The 23,759-nt window shown below is 49.6% G+C and overlaps 1 protein-coding gene across 1 annotated transcript; it reads right to left on the bottom strand.

Annotated features, from left to right (window-relative positions):
* Positions 1 to 2,388: 2,388 nt before the first annotated feature.
* On the bottom strand, positions 2,389 to 22,360 carry LOC142422623 (signal-regulatory protein beta-1-like). The gene is made up of 5 exons (XM_075527962.1): positions 22,228 to 22,360; positions 12,871 to 13,242; positions 9,256 to 9,570; positions 7,395 to 7,724; positions 2,389 to 2,495 (listed from the first exon to the last, which is right to left on the bottom strand). Exons 1-5 carry the CDS (start codon positions 22,358 to 22,360, stop codon positions 2,389 to 2,391), a joined length of 1,257 nt encoding a protein of 418 aa, XP_075384077.1.
* Positions 22,361 to 23,759: the final 1,399 nt, after the last annotated feature.

Raw genomic sequence — 23,759 nt, forward strand, 5'->3', positions numbered from 1 at the left:
ATACATAATAATGATAATACTATATAATATAATAATAAGCATACCTGGGGGGTAGGGAGTGGGAGGGAGGGGAGAAGGGGGAGCTCATATCAAAGAGCTCAAGAAGAAAGAAAACGGTTTGAAACTAATGGTGGTAGCAATTTTGCAGTTATGCTTGATCTAATTGAATTGTGGACTTTTATAATATCTGTAGGAGCCCCAAATGAAATGGTTAAAAATTAATAAATAAAACTTCACAACAACAAAAATATTTATTGATATCAATTCACATATAATACACTTCCATAATTAAGTCACTTTTTAAAAGTCATGACAATGAGTTCTAGGGCTCCCACCTCCTCCCCCATTCATGATTTATTCCCCAATTCCCTTTGCCATCCTATCCTTGTCCCAGATTAGCCATTGCACCTGTTCTTGGCAGTCTGCGTCACACCTTCTGTGTCTCAGAAACTGGGAAACCTAGCAGAAACAATACAGAAAGTCAATTAAAATGAAACAGGAAGAAAAAAATAATAATATAATGATAAAATATTTAAAACTGAAAAAGAAAGAACCACTAGCAATGAAAAATTAATTTAAAATCAGAGAGGAAATTTCTGTATGGGATAAGTTAGAAATATTAAACTTTAGAGCATGTTCAGGTTGGGTCAAGAGGGAGGTCACCTGAAAAAGTCCATGATACCATAGCCATATCCACCAATATCAAGTTGACAATAGTCTCTGTCTGATAGCAAGGCTGTCTGCATCCCTTGCCTGTGACCAGGGGCAATCTGCCAGAGGCTTAATCTGACTAGATATTTTGCAGATGGATGTTGGGCTCCCACTGTCCTCCACAGCCATCTACAAATTGGTGCTGACGATTTAAGCTCTGATGCTATTCCCTTCCTCATATTTGGATTTGGTTATTTTTATCTTTGGATCACAGAGGTTGGCGTGTTTCTTCCATGTGCACTCTGTGGATATCTCACTTAGATGGCTGCTTGTTAGAAGTACAGAATTTAATGTCCAAGTTTTCTAAAGCACATTGCCTGAGTCACCAGGCTTTGGTTAAGAACTAGGTTATAAGTGTCCAGGTAGAAACATGATACTGGACACGTATCCCCCTTGCTGCATTTCCAAGCAATGTCTTTAGTAGATGTCACGTGAGTACATTCTGATGGAAAGTGACCCTGTGTAGTATAGAGTGAAACTCTGCGTGGTCCTGTCCCATCCTCACGATGGTTGCTGTGTTGGAGCCAATTGTTGCAACCATTGTGTGAGCCAATCTCCTTGCGTTTCTTCCTCTTTCCCCCTGACCCTCCGCTTTAAGGAGTGCAATGTCTTCCCCCAGAAACTTGTGTGCCTGATAATGTCGTTAAAGTACATGAGACCAAGTCCCACCTTTCTGGCGTCTACAAACATTCTGCCTGTGCCTTTTTCAAGAATGATTTATTTGTACCGCATGTAAGTTCTTTGTTGGCTCCTTACTCGTTGGTCAACTTTCACGTGCGTATGAAGTGATTCAATTGACCATGGCGTGGGTCTGGTGCACCTTGGTCCTCAGGGTGACATCTTTGCTGCTGGGCACATTGGAGAGATCTTCTGGGGCAGGTTTGACTAAAGGTGATGTTTCATTTCCTGACTGTTGATTCCTTGTGCATTGATTATTAATCTCCACAAAATAAATCTAATAAACTAAGTGCCATCGGGTGAATCTAATTCACAACGACCCTATAGGCAGGGTCGAAGTGCTCATGGAATTTTTTATGGTATGTTAATTTTAACCGATTTTAACAATTAAAAGCACATAATATTTTCAAACTCTCTAAATTTAAAAAATAAAATGTGAATTACTCTTTTTCCCATTGAGTAGCTGTGTTCAAATAGCCTGAAGGTATCTTTAAAATAATAATAATAATCTGAAGATGCTCTTCAAGATCATCACCCAGGAATTTGGCTCCAACTCGTCCCCCTCCTCCAGGCCCCCTCTGGGATACTAAACAGGTCTGTTGAGTAGCCTTGATGTAGTAACCTCTCCACTTCCTGAGAGCAGATAATCTAGCGGTTCTCAACCTGTGGGTCGAGACCCCTTTTGGGCCTCTCACAGGAGCTGCCCAACTCAGAACAGTAGCAAAATTACATTTATGAAGTAGCAAAGAAAATAATGTTATGGTTGGGGGGTCACCACAACATGAGGAATTGCATTGAAGGGTGGCAGTTTGAGGAAGGTTGAGAACCAGTTCTTTGTCGTAACCCCTAGTGGGCGCTGACACTGTGTGACACAGGACACATCTAGGCTGTTCATCCCCACTGACCTTGCCCCTCTGAGCACAGATGTTTTCCCTCCCTCCCTCCCTCCCTCCCTCCCTCCCTCCCTCCTTGAAGACTGAGCTTCTCCATTACTTACTGTCAGGAGCTCATCTTCTTATAGACATAGATAACAGACACAGCAACCACCATCAGTCCCTTGAAGCCTAGGAGGAAAGCTCCAAAATGGTGAAATGAATTCGTCCTTTCTGGGAAGGAAAGTGAACAGGTAGGAGGAGCCATTAGTGGAGGGGCACAGGGTCCAGTTCCAGCCTTCCCCTTACTCCCTCTCATGCTCCCTGTGCCCACTGATGCACGGAATCGTCTGCACCACCCCTGTACCTGCTCTCATTCCCAATGACTTCCCAGTGGCCCAGAATGCCCTTCTTGAGGGAAGGGGTGGGAAGAGCTTGCTCTCAGTGGCATAGAAGTGAGTTTCCTTTCTGTATTCTCATGTCCAGGTGTGGAATTATTACTATCCTCACTCTGAGCAGGAAACTCAGGCTTTACACAGAGAGTCACCAGATTAGCATGTTTCAGTTCCAAGGAAATCCATCGCTGACACCCTTTAGGAGCCACCCTTTGTTTAGAGGAAAGACGCATCCCACCTCAATGTCAGTAGAGTAAATAAATGTCACCATTGCAGACAAGGGAGTGAAGACAGGCTCCATTGAGAATGTGGGCTCAACTTCTGAGGTAACCCTCAAGGTAGCCCAAGCCAATGCAGTCTGGTGGCAGGAAGCACCCCGGTATGTCAAGAACACAGGACTGCATGTTGGAATGAGTCCCAAAATTGATTTGGTCATCTGTCCCCAGAGCCGATGCCATCTGACATCCTTCTGCTGGCTCCGAGTTAGACTTTCTCTTGCTGCTGCTGGGGTTTCAGAGGCCGTATTCCAGACGAGGCACTTGGACACTTTCCTCGTTTCAGATGTAGCACCGCTCACGGTCACACTTACCTCTGGAGACAATCCCATCTAACGACAGGCTGAATCCCAGTGTGTCGGCTCAGTCCCACCCCCTCGATCACAGACAGCATGCACAGAGCACCCTCACTCTATAATCCTCTGGAGAGTGCTTGAACCTTCTGTTATTCAGTGGAAATGCTGATTCCATTGTTGTTCAGTGCACTTCACCCCACTTTCTCCTGCCCCTTACTGTGTATTGACCATGATAGTACTTCATCCAAAGCTCCTGGCACACTTATGTCCACTTTGCAAGTTGTTTATCAGGGAATCAGCTCTATTAGAATTGGTCAGGGAGTGGTCTGAAAAGCAGTCCCTAAAATGCAAATTTGGATCCAGATCATTAATGTTGGGGATGATTTAAGACCCTATTAATATATGTTGAAATCATTCCCCCTCCCCAATGCTTCTGAATGTGATTTCATTTGGAGAATGAGTTTTTGCACATGTAACGAAGTAAAGATGAGGTCATACTTATGGTGGACTTAATTCAGTGACTAATCGATCCAATAACAGATATTCCTACAAGGAGAAAGAGATTCAGAGATACACAGGAGAACATGTGAAGATGGAGGTTGAGACTATCATTCTAGGTATACTACGAATTACTAACAATCACCAAAACCAAGAAGCAAGGAAGGATTCTTCCCTCAAACCCACCCACCATCTTGATTTCAGAATTCAAGCCTCCTGGTCTGTGAGGGAGGCTATCTGCTGTTCTAGGTCATTTAGTTTGTGACAGTTTGTTGGTACAGCCCGAGGAGACCAGTGCAAGCCAATAGGTGGCTGGAAATGAAGAATGCGTCAGTGAGGGGAGAGAAGCCTGGGATGGGACAATTGTCACCAATAGCTAATTAGGATGATGTATTCCAGAAAAATGAAACATCCTAAACATAAAGCACTTGAAGTATAGTTGGGGATTGGTTATTTTAAGGATTATAGAATTGGGAAAGTCGGGCAGGTGATGGACTGCTAACTGCAAGGTTGGCAGTTCAAACACCTCAGTTGCCCCATGGGAGAAAGACGAGGTTATGTGCTCTCGTGAATTTTTACAAACTCAAGGACCTTATGTAGGCAGGTTTGCCATGGAATGGCTGCTGGTGGGAAATTCAAGCCTTTAGAAAAAGATATTGAAATGCTGAGAGTGATTATTCATCATGTAAAGATAAAGCATGAAAGCTAGAGAATTTCTAGGCAACCTAGTAGATTTGTCTTTTTCTCTCTCTCTCATACATAATTAAAAACGATCATCTCAGTGATCGTAAGCTGCACACTTAACGCTCTGTGACAGTCACTATTAGACTTTCCCATTATCTTTGAGAAAAATCCATGTTCTGGCACCCAAAAGTTAAAGCACTATTTTGAAAATATACCTAATTCCCAATACTTGCAAAAAATATTGCAAGTACTGTTTCCCATTAACCTTGAAACCTGAACTGACATAATTAGTCTGTATAGCTGTTACTTAGGTTCCTTACAGTGAGCTCCGGCCCATATAGACCTTATACACAATAGAAAGAAACACAGCCCTGCCCTGTGCCATCCTCATGGTTGTCCCTGAGCCTAAGCCATAGTTGCAACCACTGTGTCAGTCCATCTCCGTGAGGGCCTTCATCCCGTTGCTGCCCCTGCCCTTGACTAAGCATGCTGTCCTTCTCCAGGGACAGTATATCCTGACAGTATACCCACAGTGTGCTGGCCGAACTCCGGCCATCTCTGCCTCTCTGGAGCACTCTGGCCTTACTGCTTCAGAGACAGTTGGGTTTGCGCTTGTAGCTGTCCAGGGTACTTTCAGTATTCTTCACCAGCACCCACTGCCAATGCATGAATCTTCTTGAGTGTTTCTTAGTCACCGTGTAGCGCTCACAGGCATAGGAGGCCATTTAAAATACCATGGCTGGGCCAGGGGCACCTTTGTCCCCAGACTAACATAGTGGCTTTTCGAGGGGTCTTGTGCAGCACATTTGCCAAATGCAGATTTCATGAGCATTGATTGTGGGTCCAAGCAAGACAAAATTCTTGACAATGTCAACCTGCTCTGCAATGATCATAATGTGACGACAAGTGTAGGTGTGAGCATCTTGATCCACTTTACATTGAGCTGTACTCCTTAATGAGGGTTGCGATCCTTGATCTTCATCAGCAAGTGATTCATGTCCTCCTCACTTTCAGCCAGCAAGGTTGTGTCATCTGCATCTTGCAGGTTGTTAGTAATAATTCCTCCACTCCTGGTGCCACATTCTTCTTCATATAATCCATCTTCTCTGATGATTTGCTCAGCATAGAGATTGAATAAGTATGATGAGATCATACATATTAATCTACTAAAACTGGAACAAAATTTAAAAATTCATTCCCATTGAGTCAATTCTGACTCATCATGACCCTATCAGGCAGGGTAGAACTGCCTCTGTGGGTCAGAATAGTTATGTGGTACTCATATCTAAAGCTTCTCAAAATTGCCTATGTATATCTGGTAACTGTGAGTCAGAATTAGTTGATGTGAGTTGAGTGTCCTTAAATGTACAGAAAATTACAAAGAAACAGTTTCACATACAATAAAACATCTTTAACATAGAGGAATAATAGTAGTAATGTTTTGATACACACTGCTAACATGTTCATTATTAGGAACAGTTTATGTGTACCATGCATTGAAAACACAAAGGTTTAGGGTGTTTGGTTCATTAGTATTGGTTGTATTCATGGTGGGCGTTCATATCCCAGGTACTCTTGTACCTAGCAAATCTATACTGGGTGCTGAAGAGCCCTTGCATTGATTAAATAGCCAAGACACGGTGCACACATTACACTTTACTCCTAGTAACACACCTGGCAGGCATGACCTTTGTACCACAGACTTACAGGCACGGATCTTGAGAGAAGAGGTGCTATGTGGTGCATACCTGTGTTCTATATTTGAATTCTATAATTATGGTTTTGTTTTTTAAAAAGATATTGTATATCTTTGAAAGGATGAAATACCTGATCACATGTTTTAAAATCCTTCCCTTTAGGCATTAATCATGCGGTAGTAATGAATCCACATCACTGGCTTTAGCGCATTAATCTGGACCATGTCAGGGATTATCCCATTGCTAGCTTTCTTACATGTGAATAACGTTGGATCTTATTCTTGACATTGTGAATGAGATATTTGTACAGACCTTGAACACTGATGCTCTGAACAGAGTTTATTTCTGTGAGACAATTGATGTTGACTAGTTTGGGGATGCTTCCTCTGACTGAGTTAATACCAAGAATTGGGACCAACCGTGGATTCCTTCATTTCTCTTTGTTCTATTCACTGTATGAGCTGCACACATCCCAAGCGCAGGCCCTCCTCCACACCCAGTGTGCTGTGGGCATGGGTCTGGGCACAACATCACAGGCTGCAGGGGGTTGAGGCTGAAGGTAGAAAATAAACACAAGGGGGCATCCTGGCAGGGACCGTCCGTCATGGACTGGGGAAGGTGGTCAGTGTGGGGGGGAGAAAGGCAACATCAAGAAGCTGTGATTAGGATGATATTGCTCTTCCTTCTCTCCATCCTTCTCTATTTAACATAAAATATGTAACATATGTAATAACATATGTAAAAATACCAATGGAGACATATCCCAAACTCTCATTGGAGGGCGACCTTGGCATGTGGGAATGGGGGAAGGGAGCTCTTTCAGTCTGTAGTGTACATTCTCAGGCATCTAGATTATTCCACAAGAGCCTTGGGGCCTTAGTGGTAGAATTCTTGCCTCCCAAGTGGGAGACCCACTTTTGATTTCTGGCCAGTCCCCCTCATGCAGAGCCCCCACAATCAGTTAGTGGAGGCTTACGTGCTCCTGGGCTTGGGGAACAGACTTCAGCAGGGCTCCCAGACTAAGACAGACTAGGGAGAAAGGCTGAGCTGTCTACTTCCAAAAACCAGCCATAAAAACTCCATGGATCACAAGAGTCTGGTCCCTTTAGACAGGGGACGCCATGAACTCCGGACAAGCAGAAAGGTTGTTATAAACATTAAAAACAAAACAATGACAACACATTACTTTAAAATAAACACAACTCACTACTTTTAACATTGTAAATATAAAAGTGAAGCAAAGGTACACTTTCAAGTAGAGCCGGGTGGGGCGGGGTGGAGGCCTCACCAGGGTTTTGCTCTGTGCTCTCCGGCTTCGTGTGGACAGGGGCCTTCAGGGTCTGCTCTCTGGTGACTGCAGGCTGCCCGTCGTGCACCACCTGGCAGGTGAGCACCACATCCTCCCTGCGGGCAGAGTTGTTCACCAGGATCCAGCTCTTCAGGGAATAGGTCCCATCCTTGTCCTCCGTGAGGAGCGAGGCCGATTCGGTTCGGGGCACATTTCTGTTCTCCAACCAGGTCAAGTCTATGTTCTTGGGGTAGAACTTCTTCACCTCGCAGGTGACGTTCACCTGGTTCTCTTGGACGGGGTGCTGGGAGGACTCCAAGGTGGGTGCAACTGAAACAGCACAGAGCAGAAGCTCTGACCTTGTGGAACAGACAGATCACAGACAGGGGCTCTGGACTGGTGATCTCCCACCATTCTGACACGGGGAGCCCTGAGGACAGTGCCAGGCATGCAGCAGGGGCTCAAACAATACACAACCTGTGTGCGTCACCCATGGAATCCCTGTGCAGAGTGCCTGGCACACAGTAGGGGGTCAAGCACTGACAGTTCCTATTAGGGTGATAATGAGTGAAATTAGCAAGCACAATGCCTCGCACGCAGTCAGAATGCAGTAAGTGGGACCAAATAAATAAAGTCATCAACTCCATAAGGGCTTAGCATGTAGCAGGTACCTAACGACTGCAGTTGTTGCTGGGAAAGAAATGAAACTTCCTGGCACTGTAGTTGCGCTCTAGAAGATACTCCGCTCAAAGCTGCCATGATCATAGCAATATGAGGAGGTACCCAAAATAAACCGGACCCCGCCCCCCAAAGCTCTGTATTTAGAACTTTTTCTAAAACAAGTTTTCATCTTCTAAATACTCTTCATTACACTTAATACATTTGTCAAAGCTGCAATTCAATTCTTGGAAACAGTTTTTGAAACTCATCTGCCTGGGTGGCTGACAGCACCTCCCTTGTTTTTTCCTTCACCTCTTCTACATCGTCCAATCACTGTCTTTTCATGTACCTCTGCATTCATGGAAACACAAGGAAGCTGCACTAAGTGAAATCAGGTGAGTCAGATGTGGGAGGCGAGAACGCTATGCTGGTTTTTGCCCAAAACTGGCACACTGAGGTGGCTGCCTGAGCAGGTGCATTGTCATGGTGGCAAAACCAGTCCTCCATCTGCTACGAATCAGTCTTCTCTGGTTGCACACTGTTACACAATCTTTGCAGAAATTCTAAATAGAAAGCTTGATTAACAGTTTGACCTGGCTGCATGAACTCCAAATGCACATGAGTTGACATTTTCAACTGTTGAGAATTGATGGACCTCCAGAACAAGGTTTGTCATCAATCAACATTTCTTTTTGAAATGAGAAAACCACGACTACACTTGAGTTTCCCCCACAGTGCTGTCCTTGTGAGCTGTGTTCAACATCACAACAGTTTCTGTGGCACGTTTCCCATGCAGGAAGCAATCATTTCACAGCTGCACGCGGTTGCCTTAAACCTGCCATTATAATTTTAAAAATGAGGTTTGAGCAAAACTGCTTTTCATGAAAAAAAAAAATCACTGCGACCAGAGAGAACCTTCCCAGGCGATGCCACTGGGAGCACTAGCTCAGAATGATTTGCTCAATGTTCACCGAGCCGGAAAAATATGTGCTGTGAAAGCTCCGCTCTGCCCAGAGCAATTCCAGGTTTTTGGGTACCCCCTCATAAGTGAGAACACTGAGCAATGACTGACACCTTGCAGGTTTATGGCTATGGGTGGGACCGTTAGGATTTGCATTCCAGGAAGAACATTCCCTGGAGCAAAACCTGGGAAGCAGGCTTGGGGGCAGGTGAGGGTGTGGGCTGGGTGTGTGTCATCTACCTCGGATGGTCTCAGACAAGTTGGCCGTCCCACGAAGAAAGCCCTGCAAGGTAGTGTGGGCCACCTGGCAGATGACCTGAGAGCAGACATCCTCTGTGGTCAGTGTCACCTGGGTCCTGCTGGAGATGTTGTAGGAAACGCTGTCGCCCAGCGGGACCACCTCAGTCTGCAGCGCTGGGAGCTCTTTCCCACTTTTGAACCACTTCAGGGAGACATCTCTGGGGGAGAAGCCATGGGACTTACAGGTGAAGGTCACCGTCTGCCCAGGTGTGGTCCTCGCTGAGGGGCCCAGTACCAGGGGGGCAGAGGGCTTGGCTACAAGAAGGAACATTTGTCAGCTGTAAACATCGTTACATTGTCCCTGAGAAAGATAAGCATGTGACATTGTTTGGATTCTTCTTACGAATCATTTTCTAATCCTGGTGCTAATACTAGGTGGGAGGGGTCACTGTCCTCATCTCACAGAGCAGGGACCAAGGTTCTGAGGCGGGACTGGCCCTAGTAATTTATTGGGGCTTCCTGTGTTTCTTCAATCTTTCTTTCTATCAGAATTCATGATAAAGTAAGAAACCTCTGCTGTTTCCCCTGAGAAGTTAGAAACGATCCTGTGTCCATGTGAAAGACCGAATGCAACAAGACATGGAGCTGCATGAGGACACGCCCCTCCTCAGAGAGACACCCCTCTGAGAAGCAGCAGGCCCGTCTCCAGCAGGGTGCTCCAGAAGGGCCCTCCCTCCAGCCTGGCCCATCAAACAGCCCTGAGCTGGGGCTCAGGTGGCAGATTCTGAAGGATGAGGCCACTCCATGTCCTTGAGGACTCTCCACACTCAGTGTCTCCCAGGAGGTTCTGACTGGCCAGAACCTTAGAGTGACCCCACAGGCCAGGTTGCTTCCTCGACACTTAACCTTTACAGGAGCCGCAGCCCCACCTTTTCCGGTTGGAGTGACAGCTGAGTGTGGCCACTTCTCGGCTCTCCGAACAGAAGTCTGACCTGTCCATGGGAAACCTGAACTTTCCCGGACACAGTGACTGTGTCCCCGTGGCATTTCCCATGGCCCTCCACCCGCACATGCCACCCGAGAGCGGATGGCCACCTTCAGGACCCTGACCCTGACCCTGTGCCACCCGGGGCTTCAGCGGCTATAGCCAGCCATGTCCCTCCTCTCCGTCTGTGCACAGGTCGGTTACTCTGCAGTGATAAATGGGTGAGACTAGGTTTCTGACCAAGTGGGACTGGGGTATGAACCCCTGCTCCCCTGGGAGCCCCAGGACCCTGCAGGGACTGCCTCGGTCTTCAGCACTGGACAGTGAGCGCTGGTGGCCCTGGACCTCTCTCTCCCATCACTGCTGCCCTGCACTGAGCTGGCTCCCCGGCTGCACAGGGAGGAGCTGGTCTGGGCAATGGGGAGAAGATGTCTCAGGGGTTACAAGGCTGCTGAGAAGCCTCTTGTAGGGCGGGGACCACACATCCTAAGCTGGGGGCAGTGTCTGTGGGATCTGGGTTATAAAAGAGACCCTCTGCCCCTTGGGGACAGTCACTTTTAGTTTTTAATGCTGATTGCTGCTAAAGGAGCTCTGGTGACATAGTGGTTACACTGGGTTGCTAGCTACAGGAGAGCAGGTCAAAGCCACCAGGCACCCTGAGGGACAAAGATGAGGCTGTCCGTCCCAGTAAAGAGTCACAATCTCTGACACCCACAGGGGCTGTTCCACCCTGTCCTGTAGGGTCACTAAGAGCCGGAACCCCCTTTGATGGCAGTGAGTTTGTTTTTTGCTGTAAAACAGAGGACCCGAGCATTTGAAACAGGGAGGGATGGAGCATCCCCCACACCCTGACCAGCACAGGGCCTGTGGCAGAGAGCAGGGGCTGGGGAATCCAGCTACTGGGCTTCAAATCTGAGCTCCGCTGACTGCCCACAGACAGGTCCCCCTCAGATTCAGGTCCCCCTGTGAGAGGGGCAGTGAAGGACCCTCCCTCTCAGAGCTGGTTAAGAGGTAATACCATCAGGGGACCTGGGGGAGTCCTCTCATCACCCTCCCCCAGGCCATGACTGCCGGACAGCAGGCAGAGAGGGAGGGCGTCCACGTGCAGAGAGCAACTGTGGTTCAGGCTGAGACACGAGCTGCAGTGCCGGCTCCCACTGAGAAAGGCCGCCCCTGTGGGACCTCAGTCCTGGGCCTGCAACGTGTGTGGGGTCAGGATGAAGCTCCCGTTCTCCCGCCCCCGCCTACGTCCAGGGCTGTGGGAAACAGTCACCATGTCGGGACAGTGTCTGCCCTCTCCAACCAAGGATACCCCTGGTGAGGGGGACAGGGCAGCAGGTCACCCCGGCCGCTCTGGGTGAGTGTCCCGAGATTGAGGACAGCCTGGGTTTCCATCAGCAGGAGCCCGGGGAGTGAGTGAGGCCCTTTCCACACCCTGGGGCGTCCTGCAGTTGTTATGAACAGAGCACACTGCTGTCCACACAGAAATGGTGGGCACAGTGTGGTGTGGGTGCAGGTGGACATGGTTTTCCAATCACCTGGGTCCCCAGGTCTGAGGGGAAGGGACCTTTTCATCCTTTGGGAATTGAAGGAAAGGGGCAACAGTGGTTCCTGCTCAGTGGGTGGGTGCCAAGAGCTTTTATTCAGCACCTACTGAGCGCCAGGCTCTGCCATGGACAGAACATCTAACCCCAGAGCAGTCAGGATCCTGACCTCATTCAGCAACAGGCCCCGCTGCTAACTCCCCCTATGGCCTAGGGCAGGGCCCTGTCATCTGCTGGCCTCGGGTGGGAACTGTGAGAGGGGGCTGGATCTGCTGTGGTCTACTGGCCTGATGTTCCAGGACCCAGGCATTGGGAGAAGGGCAGAAAACTCAAACGGAGTCTCAGCTGGACAATGACTCAGTCCCCCGTGGGACTTGTCTATGGGGTGAGGGACATGTGACCTAAGCAAGCCTAACCCCTGGTCCTCTGTGCTCAGTGGGGGTCTCTGTCTTGCATCTCATGGAGTTTCCCAACAGGGCCCACTGCCAGGCCAGCCCTCTCGGATCCTCCCCTGACCAGTCCCTCAGATCCAGCAGTGGGTCTCTGCTGTTCAGACCTGGTTCTGAGGTAAAGCCATCTCTCTGTGTGAAGTGTCTGACTCTGAAATAAAGTCGCCAACCCCCCTCCCTACCCTGCGCCCACCCTATCCTCCTTTGAGAGGAGAGAAGGGAAGCTCCATGAGGGGAGAGCTTCCCCATGTTGTTCTTACTGTTTCTGACACTGAGAGCAGGGCTGCACACAGTAGGGCCTCAGCACACGTCTGTCCAGAGCACGGTGCAGGAGGAGCTGGGGCGGGAGGTGGGTTGGCTGTGCCTGGAGCTCCCAGGCTGTCAGTGACCTGCTCTGCAGGGACCAGCTTGGAAAGCACCAGGCTCCCAAACAGACTTTTCTCCTCCTGCTTCCAGTTGGGGACCTGGAGCAAACAGCAGGACCCCATGGCCTCAGCCCCTGGTCGGTGGACCAGAATATGAATAGGGGGACCCAGAATATGAACGCTGTGGACCAGCACCCCTGGCAGCTGTTGTTCACAGCTCAGAAGCTCAGTCCTGAGCAGCTGTCACTCGGGGCGGGTCACCCTGTACTCACCACTCACTGTCACCCGAGTCCCAGGACCAGACTTGTGCTCCTCGTCATCGGGGCTTCCTTTCCTGAACTTCACACAGTAGTAGGTGCCGGCGTCGGCTGGGGTGATGTCGCTGATGCGGATGGAAAAGTCCAAGTTCTCTCTCTTGGTGGGGTCTGAAGCGTTTCTTACTCGGGGGAAGAGTTGTAGTTGGTCTCTGGCTCCTTTATAATCATAGATTAGCTGGCGATTTGGGACTGTCCCCCTGAACCACTTGATGGACCCCAGGGGATGCAGAGAGGAGAGCTGGCAGGATAGAGTGACCGTCTCTCCAGCTGCAACTGATACCGTCTCAGGTTGGATCACCTGCAGCTCCTCCTGGCTTGTTGTCAGTCCTGCAGGGAACACAGGGCTGTTACTCATCCTGCAGCCGTCTGTGAGCTCCAGCGTCGGTCAGCAACAAGCCCTCTCTGAGCAAGCCCTGCCCCACCATGTGCTCAGATTCTTCCCTGCACCACCTCACACAATCTCACAGGAGACCACACAGTGAGCTGCCAGGCAAACAGGGAAACTGAGGCACACAGGGGGCAATGTGCACAGGTAGAGGGTGGTGTGGTGTCACCATGTACGCACCCTGCATCCCTCTGGATGAGCCATGTCCCAGCTGGGCTGTGACTTTGCCTCTACATTGAGCAGGAGGACAGGGGGCTGGTGATTTCCAGAGAGGACATAGCTTGTAGGTGTTTGTTTGGGAGATGGGGGTGAGGTTCTGTGCTGGGGCAGGAGCTCAGGTTGTGTGTGCGGCCTGGCCCAGGATGCCATGCCCAGCAGGGAGCTGGGCTCAGCAGTTTGGAGTCTAGGCTGTGGAGCTGTGGGGAGAGGCAGGGTGTCCTGCAGGGTGAGACCCCAGGCATGGCTCAGGTGACTGAGTGGGTCAGAGGGCTGCTCAGGAGGAGCCCAGCAAAGGGCCTTCATCCTCCCTGCTCTGAGCCTCCCCTTCCTCTTCTGGGACATGGCCCTCTGACCCCACCTGGACTCTCCTGGGGACTCAATACTTGTGAGGCAGAGACTGAGTCAAAGGAAGAGGTTGCCTCTGGAGTCATGTGACCTGGGCTGGGCTGGACTGGAGTGGATCAGGGCTGGACCCGCATTCCCTTTGAACCAGCTTCTCTGTGGGTTCTGAGTGAGTGCCTCCTTCTCTAGGGGATGGGATGATGCCCCCTACCCCTGCTCTGTCCTGAGAAGGACACGGGAAACACACAGTAGTCCCTGAGCACCTGGCTGGGCACAGGGAGGCTGTTTTTGTCACAATGTCAACAGTGACTGAGGGGGAGGGGCTGCGGCTCAGCTGTCCCCCACCCGACCTGCCAGTACAGCTAGGCCAGGGGACAGTGAACAGGCTGTGGGGCCCATGGATGCTGCACCCAGTCTAGTTATCCAGGGCTGCCTGGCTGGGCAGTGGAGCGCAGCTGGGGCATGGATCACAGGTCTCTTTCAGACAGGAGACAGGGAGCTGGCAGAGGAGTGTGGGCGACAAGGGGAGGCCTTGCGCAGGACAATGACCTCATAGGAAGATGCTGATGTGAGATGGGAAGGGACCTCTGAGAACAGCCCAGAGCCTGACTGTGCCGGGGGCGGAGGATGGGGTGGGAAATGGAGAGAGATGGACCTCAGTGAGTGGGAGGAACTGAGGGGAAAGAGACCCCAGAGGAAAAGAGCGAGATGTAGAAAGAGACGGGTAGAGAGAGGAGAGCGCAGATAGAGACAGGAAGAGAGGTGGAGATGGAGTGGAGAATTGGTGGCAGACTCCTGTGCAGGACAGAGTGACCTGAAGCCATCCAGCGTTGTCCACTGTCCCTCAAGGTGACCTTGGCAAGTCCTGCCCGCAGCTGGCACCTCAGCCTTGCACGGCCATGAGCGATGCTGCAGATGCCCTGAGCAGCCCTCCAGCTTTGGTCCGGGCAGGAGAGAGACATTGTGAATTTGTGTTCAGCCTGTGGGTATGCCTCCTGGTGCCCAAGAGATGGTAGAACAATGGATCCCAGTGTGTCCTCACTGGGCAAACCCCATGGCTGAGACCAGATCTCAGGCCCCCTTCCTGTATCTTCTCCTCCCCAGTATCACACCCTCCCCCTCCTTGCTGATTCTGGCAGCAGCTTCTCTCCAGAACCTGGAGTGTGTGTGTGTGTGTGTGTGTGTGTGTGTGTGGTGAGCAGCACTCACGCACCAACTGCTCTTCCCAGGAGAGGGGATGGGACTGATCTACCAAGACAGGGCTGTGGCCAGCCTCATCACCATGCTGGGAGTGGTGGGGCCTGTGTCCAGGGAGACCCACAGAGACAAGAAGCATCAGACAAGGGGCATCAGAGGCAGGGTGGAGCTGTCAACAGCACTGAGCCTGGCACTGTCATGTCCTCTGCATCTCAGCATCACAGAGGAGACCCACTGGACATGCTGCTGGAAGTGTGGGCTCAGGGGCCAGTTCAGCACCCATCTCTGGGCCTCATCACCCATAAAGTGGGGGACACATCTACCTCTGGGAGTCCTGAAGTCCTCATGATCCAGCCAGTCCTCCTCAGCGGCTGTCATACGCGTGGTGCTGGCCAAATACTGGTTCCTGTCCCATCCCCACCTTCACAGAGATGCAATATTGGGAACAAAAAGTATGGCAAATGGCAGCTATCAGTCCGCTGCCTTCCTTGCTCCCAGGGCTCCGTCACTGATATCACGGACTCTGACTGCCAGGGCTTTCTGCCACTGTCTAGTCCTAAGCCCCTTCTCTCATCTCTGCTCTGAAACCTTAACTACTCCCTGGGACCCATAGGAACCCTGCTCCTGGATTTGCTGGGATATTGGAAAGTGGATGCCGGTCACTGTGGATGAGATGTAGTCTTCCCTACATCACTGTGACCCTCCACTAACAGCCACCTGGGCTGTTATCAATCCCTTGTCTAGGACAATGTCCGACACAGCAGTAAAACCCAGCAACTGTCAGATTGACTCTGCCTCCCGGCCTCTCCATGTTTGCCATAATCGACGTGGGTGCCAAAAATATTTTCAAATCCCTGACATTCTGGAAGGAGTTTGCCAGGCCTTTCTTCTGAGCTACCCCAGAGCGGTTCAAACTGCCAGCCTTTGAGTCAGTTGTGGAGTGCTTCTCGGTTTTTGTCATTCAGCAATGCCAGACACACACTCTAGACCACCCACTGAACAGCTATGCATGCAAGGAGCATGGCAGAAACACCTGGAGGCAAGACACCCCTCCTCCATCTCTTCCCCCTCTCATGAATCCTCACCCCTCATCCAGGTGAGTAGATGGCATGAACTCTCCATGCAGAGCGCACCCCTGGGACACTCTGATCTGGACTGAGAGGAGCTGACTCACTGCAACAGTGATGAGGTGAAGGGACTGGAGGAGTGAGAATGGGAGCAGGAGCGCCTGTGACGAGGGTGAAGCAGGGTTCAAAGGCCTGGGTTCAAACCCTCGCTCTGCCCTCACCAGCTGCATGACCTTGAGTGACTCTCCTCACCTCTTGGACCCTCAGACTCTCATCTGGGGTATATACATTGGTCCATGCCACAGAACCACGCAGCGAATGAGCTCAGACGCTGCACAGAATGAAGGTCCCACCATGGGCTGGCCTGCTGGTGCCACCTGCCCAGAGACCCAGCTCCTCTGGCTCTGCCTGATGGCTTCCTAACCCACACCCCTCCAGTTACATCGGCCTCAGGGTTGCTCCCAGAACATTCCAGATCATGATGTGATGCTCCTTGTGCCTGGGGTGCTGGTTTCCTGAGGCCCAGGGTGCTCCGTCAGGTGAGGTCAGGCCTCTGTTCCTCTCAGGGGCTCTGGCCCTGACCCCATCTGAGCCTCCCCTCCCAAGTCTGTTGTCCCATCCTGCTCCGTGACCTCCCGAAATTGGATTTGTCTTTGCTTCCCACTATAAAGTCATGTTCACGAAGGCGGGGGTTCACATTGACCCTCAGCATTTAGAACATTCTTTGCACTTAGGGGGGCCTCAGACTCTTTGAATGAGTATCTGTCATTAACGTGACGATCATCATGAGAGCAAAGTGGGTACAAGCAAATAAGCTCCACTCCCAGGCTCCCTGCCGCTGTAGGAGGGGCCGTTGGAGAAGCCGCGGTTTCCGTATTTGTAAAACGGGATGAGGGACTCCCCTGATTCTGGCTGACTGCGAGGAAGAGACTAGGACACACATGCAGGACGCACACTGGAGAATGGATGTGTACGTGTGTGGGGACGATCCACAATGGCCAGCATCCTCTTTCCATTGTCCAGCAAAGCCCGGAGCAGGTGGAACAAGGAATGCAGGGTACTGATAACCGCCATTTGTCACACCTTTGATTCTCCCTAATTTTGCTATGTTGGAAATTTTCCAAAATAGAAATATAAGGATGATAAGAGATATTCAAGCCTCAGCCCAGGTATGGCACCCAGTGGGTGCTTCCCTTGTATTATGTGGCTTCCGCTTCTGGGCACTGGTGTCTTGAACAACATTGGCCTCAGTTTCCCCACCTGGAAAACACTATAAAGAGCTCTCTAAGGAATGGTGCAAACATTGATCATGTGGGCTCTGGGTGAGACTGATCCAGGTCACCATCCCAACACTGACTTGAACTATGTGGCCTTGGCCCAGTGGCTCTGCCTCAGGGACCTGCATAGGACACCCTGACCCTCCTGGTGCTCTCCCCAATAGGGAGTCAGACACACCAAGTCCTGAGCCAATAAGTGGCTGACAGTGAGAAGGCTTATTAGGGTTCTCATATTTCCATGATAATCGGGGTCCAGTCTGACTTGTACAGTGGAAACCAGCACTGTCCAGTTGAAAAGCCTTGGCCTGGATGGCGAGTGACTCGACATTTCCTCCAGGTCTGCCTTGGGCCTTCTGGGTGAGTGTAGTCCATCCCTCCTCTCTGTGGGCTTAATCTTCATGAGGTGGCTGGAGGAAAACCTGGTCTCTCAGGCCTTGTTCAACGTTGAGACTTGAGCATGGATCTGGACAGAAAGACCTAGAGGCAGATGGTGCCCACATTGACGAGTCCTGAGGGACAATTGAATCACACCCCCTGGGCTTTAGCTCATGTATCCAGCCCACAGCAGCATCAAGCTGCAGGTTATTGTTGTTCTTGGGGGCCACCTATTGATTTGGACGCCTAACGACTGTATGCACAACAGAACAAAACAGCGCCCCATCTGCACATCCTCACAATTACTCTTCTGCTTGATCCCACAGTTTCAACCACTGAATCCATCCATTCAGTCTTGTCCAAAGAAAGAGGCTTCCCCTTTTCACCACCCGTCCACTTTACCAAACATGATGTGTTTCTTTTCCCGAGAGAGCTTCTCCCGACAACCTCTGCAAAGTCCATGAGACACCGTGTGCCGTCCTTACATCTCAGGAGTATCCCAGCTGCACCGACTGTAAGATAGACCTTTTTGTTCTTTCTAGGCCAGGGTGCTTTCAAGATTCTTTGCCAGCAGCATAATTCAATTGCATCAATTCATCTACCGTCGTCCTTATTCAGTGTTCAACTTTCACATTAGGATGAGGGGATTGAAAATTCCAGGGTCTGTGTCAGGTGCACCTTAGTCGGCAAAGTGCTTCTCTGTTAACATTCTTTAGGGGTCTTGTGCAGGTGATTTACTCAATTCAATATTTCATTGGTCTGCAGACTGCTGCGTCAGTGAGCATTGATTGTGGATTGAAGCAAGATGAAATCCTTGACAATTTAAGTCTTTTCTTTATTTTTCATGAGGATATTTTCTCTCTCTCTCTTTTTTTTTTAATTTGGGGGCTCTTATATCTCTTATCACAATCCACACAATCATCCCTTGTGTCAAGCACATTTGTACCCATGCTGCCGCCATCATTTTCAAAGCATTTTCTTTCTACTTGAGTCCTTGATATCAGCTCATTATTCCCCATCCCTCCCTCTCCCGCCCTCTCCCGCCCTCCATCATGATAAGTTATAGTGTATTATTTTCATACCTTACATCAATTTCCCTTGATACACAATTTTCTGGATTTTAAACTGTGTGGTGTTTCCTCTCTTCTGTTTACACACCTCCACTTGTACATGAGTTGATCCATGTATAAGTTTCACATGAGCTCAATGAAGTGCTATGGAATGGCTATACATAGTTGGTTATGGTCCACCAAGTCCACTCATCCGAATTCTTTGCATAGTCAATAGACTAGATTAACATCCTTCTGTCATTCTCTGCTTTCTTTCGGGATCAATGTGATAACAGCAATAATATCACTTTTTCCATATCCTCTTCTGAGTCTGCCTGAATTTCTGTCAGCTCCCTGCCAAAGTACTGCCGCAGTCATTGTTGGAGGATCTTCAGTCAAATGTCATTTGCCTATGAGATTAACGATAGTGTTCTCTCATTTGCACATTCTGTTGGGTTGCCTCTTTTGAAATGGGTACAAAAATGAATTTCTCCCTGGAGTTGGCCAAGTAGTGGTGTCCCAAATTTCCTGGCATAGACGAGCGAGTGTATCATTGCTTCATCAGCTTGTTGAAAGGTTTCAATGGACTTTCCAGCAATCTCTGAGGCCTTAATTTTGTTAAATGTTTTCGATGCTGCATGAGTTTTCCTTTAACTTTATTAGTTCTTGATCCTGAAATAGTTCCTTCTTGAATGTTGACAGGTTCGTTTGGGGTATAGTGATTATGCGTGACTTTTGTGTATTATTGCCATCTCCTGTCTGTGTCTGTGTGACTCCATTTATTGAGTAAGTAGCTTGTAAGTCTTTGGTAGCCATCTTCTTTTGATGTTTCCTGCATCATTTAATAGTTTGAATCAGACACCCATATGGCTTGCACTGCCAGAAATCACAACTTCAGGAGGAATGGCATCACACCCATGATCAAATAGGAGATTTCAAGATCTATTGAAGTCCAATGCTGCCTGGGATCGAAGAACAACTACCTGAACACCAGCAACTACAGGCAATACAACCATTATTCAAATTTATGTACCTACCAAAAGCTAGTGATGAAAACCGAAAAATTTTACCATTGTCTTCAGTCAGAAATTGATAAAACATGTAATCAATTCTTATGCTTGATCCCATAGTTGCGACCCTTTGGGAAGAGATAGTGTGCCAGTGGGGGAGCTTGGAGCAGAGGAGCATGCCAGCAGACGTGGAGGGAAACAAAGTAGCACATGCTCTTCAGAGAACAGTGCTAAGGAGTCACTGAAAGGGATGTCATGAGGACTTCCGGGAAGATGGCGATGATGTACGATCAGCTGCATGAAGAGTTCACTGTGTGATCACCAGATTTCTGGTCAGAGGCCACATTGGGTGACCCGGACACAATAATGGGTCTTGAAGAACCCCAGGATCTTTTCTTAGTTCTCCCACAGAGAGTTCAGCTGAGATCATCACACACTCTTTCCCTTTTTAGACCAGCTCTTTGCTTCCCTTCCTGTAGGGCAGCAATTCCTGGCATCTTCCCCTTCTCATACACTCCCTAACCTCCAACCCCATTCAGTGGCTTGTCAGGGTGGGGACGTGGCCCAGGACGAGTCTACCCTTTGAGTGCATCCTATGGACACCCGTGTGGACTCCTGGAGCCCCTGGATGCTGGAACCAATTGCAGCCCAGAAGAGTAGAGTTCCCATTGGGAATATCCCTAGCTGAGGTCCAGGTCCCTCTCCTGGTGCCAAGGGCACAACGGGTCTCTGAATATACCCCTCTCTTACCCCACAACCAAACGTCTGGAACTTGTTCCCTCCACTTCAGTAACACACATCCTCCTTTAACTTACCAAGTAAAATTGCATTTCCCATAACTCTCTTCTCCAACTCATCAAAAACGACTACACTTAGCAGGAAGGATTCCTATGATTGATACCACCTCTTAAAAGCTATACCTTAAACCGAGCTGATTCCAGGAACCCAAGTGGAAGGTGAATTATGAGAGTGACGAGTGCAACGAATGTATAAGGGTGCTTTGCTCATTTGATGTATGTACAGATTGTGATAAGAGCCTTATGAGCCCCAATAAAAAGATTTAAAAAAATGATTAGGGCAAAGAATGTACGGATGTGCTTTATACAATTGATGTATGTATATGTATATGTATGGATTGTGATAAGAGTTGTATGAGCCCCTAATAAAATGTAAAAAAAAAAAAGCTATACCTTAATCCTCCTTCTCACCCAACTAACAATCCTTCCTTATCTACACACAATATGTTTTATAGCACCAATGTGTTCCTCCCCTACCGTAAAGAGCCAGCCCCTTTCTGCTACACATCCCAAAAGAGTATGCATCACCTTTAGCTCAGCCAAAACTGCAGCACAAACAACAGCTAACACCAGCAGCTACCATAAAAAATAGAAAGAAACAAGTAGATTATTCAAGGTGCCCCAAACCCAATTGTTTACACACAAAAAAGCCCTTGAACTGCCAGAGAAAGAATGCATTAAAATAGTGATTAGGCGTGTACCAGAAATTAGGGGATCAATCCTGAAGACTAATAACTAAATAGAGATCTAGAATCCTCACACTAGAATGAAAATGTAGGAGCTAAGGAATGACATAGTGGAAATCGGAAAAAAAGATGAATAACCTCAACAACAGAATGAAAGAAATAGAAAAGCAAATCAGCGATCTCACAGATAACCAAGCAGAATTCCACAAACAAGAGAAACAATCAAACACAAAAAGCAAACGAATCTGAAGAAAGCCTGAGAATGATGTGGGATACCATGAATTGAAATAATATTTGAATATTGAGGTACCAGAGCAGGAAGAAAGAAATAAGCCTACAATTAAAATAGGAAGGAATTCTTGGAAGGAAATTTCCCCAATATCACAAAGGAGTGCACAATAACCATTCAGGAAGAACAGCAATCGCAGAGAACACTGCGATTAGATTAAATGCCCCGAAACAACATCAAGACATGTAGTAGTTCATTACCCAATTTCAGGGGAAAAGAGAGAATCATGAGAGCAGCTAGAGGGGGGAAAGCAGTCACATACAAGGTAAACAGGTACAAATAAGAGCTTATACCTCTCTGCAGAGATCATGCAAGACAGAAGAAAGTGGAGCAAAGTAATTTGAATTTTGAGCTCCCAGGCTGTCAGTGCCCTGCTCTGCAGGGACCAGCTTGGAAAGCACCAGGCTCCCAAACACACTTTGCTCCTCCTGCTTCCAGTTGGGGACCTGGAGCAAACAGCAGGACCCCATGGCCTCAGCCCCTGGTCGGTGGACCAGAATATGAATAGGGGGACCCAGAATATGAACGCTGTGGACCAGCACCCCTGATGACTGTTGCTCACAGCTCAGAGGCTCAGTCCTGAGCAGCTGTCACTCGGGGCGGGTCACCCTGTACTCACCACTCACTGTCACCCGAGTCCCAGGACCAGACTTGTGCTCCACGTCATTGGGGCTTCCTTTCCTGAACTTCACACAGTAGTAGGTGCCGGCGTCGGCTGGGGTGATGTCGCTGATGCGGATGGAAAAGTCCATGTTGTCTCTCTTGGTGGGGTCTGAAGCATTTCTTACTCGGGGGAAGAGTTGTAGTTGGTCTCCGGTTCCTTTATAATCATAGATTAGCTGGCGATTTGGGACTGTCCCCCTGAACCACTTGATGGACCCCAGGGGATGCAGAGAGGAGAGCTGGCAGGATAGAGTGACCGTCTGTCCAGCTGCAACTGATACCGTCTCAGGTTGGATCACCTGCAGCTCCTCCTGGCTTGTTGTCAGTCCTGCAGGGAACACAGGGCTGTTACTCATCCTGCAGCCGTCTGTGAGCTCCAGCGTCGGTCAGCAACAAGCCCTCTCTGAGCAAGCCCTGCCCCACCATGTGCTCAGATTCTTCCCTGCACCACCTCACACAATCTCACAGGAGACCACACAGTGAGCTGCCAGGCAAACAGGGAAACTGAGGCACACAGGGGGCAATGTGCACAGGTAGAGGGTGGTGTGGTGTCACCATGTACGCACCCTGCATCCCTCTGGATGAGCCATGTCCCAGCTGGGCTGTGACTTTGCCTCTACATTGAGCAGGAGGACAGGGGGCTGGTGATTTCCAGAGAGGACATAGCTTGTAGGTGTTTGTTTGGGAGATGGGGGTGAGGGTCTGTGCTGGGGCAGGAGCTCAGGTTGTGTGTGTCGCCTGGCCCAGGATGCCTTGCCCAGCAGGGAGCTGGGCTCAGCAGTTTGGAGTCTAGCCTGTGGAGCTGTGGGAGAGGTAGGGTGTCCTGCAGGGTGAGACCCCAGGCATGGCTCAGGTGACTGAGTGGGTCAGAGGGCTGCTCAGGAGGAGCCCAGCAAAGGGCCTTCATCCTCCCTGTTCTGAGCCTCCCCTTCCTCTTCTGGGACATGGCCCTCTGACCCCACCTGGACTCTCCTGGGGACTCAATACTTGTGAGGCAGAGACTGAGTCAAAGGAAGAGGTTGCCTCTGGAGTCATGTGACCTGGGCTGGGCTGGACTGGAGTGGATCAGGGCTGGACCCGCATTCCCTGTGAACCAGCTTCTCCGTGGGTTCTGAGTGAGTGCCTCCTTCTCTAGGGGATGGGATGATGCCCCCTACCCCTGCTCTGTCCTGAGAAGGACACGGGAAACACACAGTAGTCCCTGAGCACCTGGCTGGGCACAGGGAGGCTGTTTTTGTCACAATGTCAACAGTGACTGAGGGGGAGGGGCTGCGGCTCAGCTGTCCGCCACCAGACCTGCCGGTACCCCTAGGCCAGGGGACAGTGAACAGGCTGTGGGGCCCATGGATGCTGCACCCACTCTAGTTATCCAGGGCTGCCTGGCTGGGCAGTGGAGCGCAGCTGGGGCATGGATCACAGGTCTCTTTCAGACAGGAGACAGGGAGCTGGCAGAGGAGTGTGGGCGACAAGGGGAGGCCTTGAGAAGGA

This window comes from Tenrec ecaudatus, chromosome 12 (genome assembly GCF_050624435.1).
Source record: "Tenrec ecaudatus isolate mTenEca1 chromosome 12, mTenEca1.hap1, whole genome shotgun sequence".
NCBI lineage: Eukaryota > Metazoa > Chordata > Mammalia > Afrosoricida > Tenrecidae > Tenrec > Tenrec ecaudatus.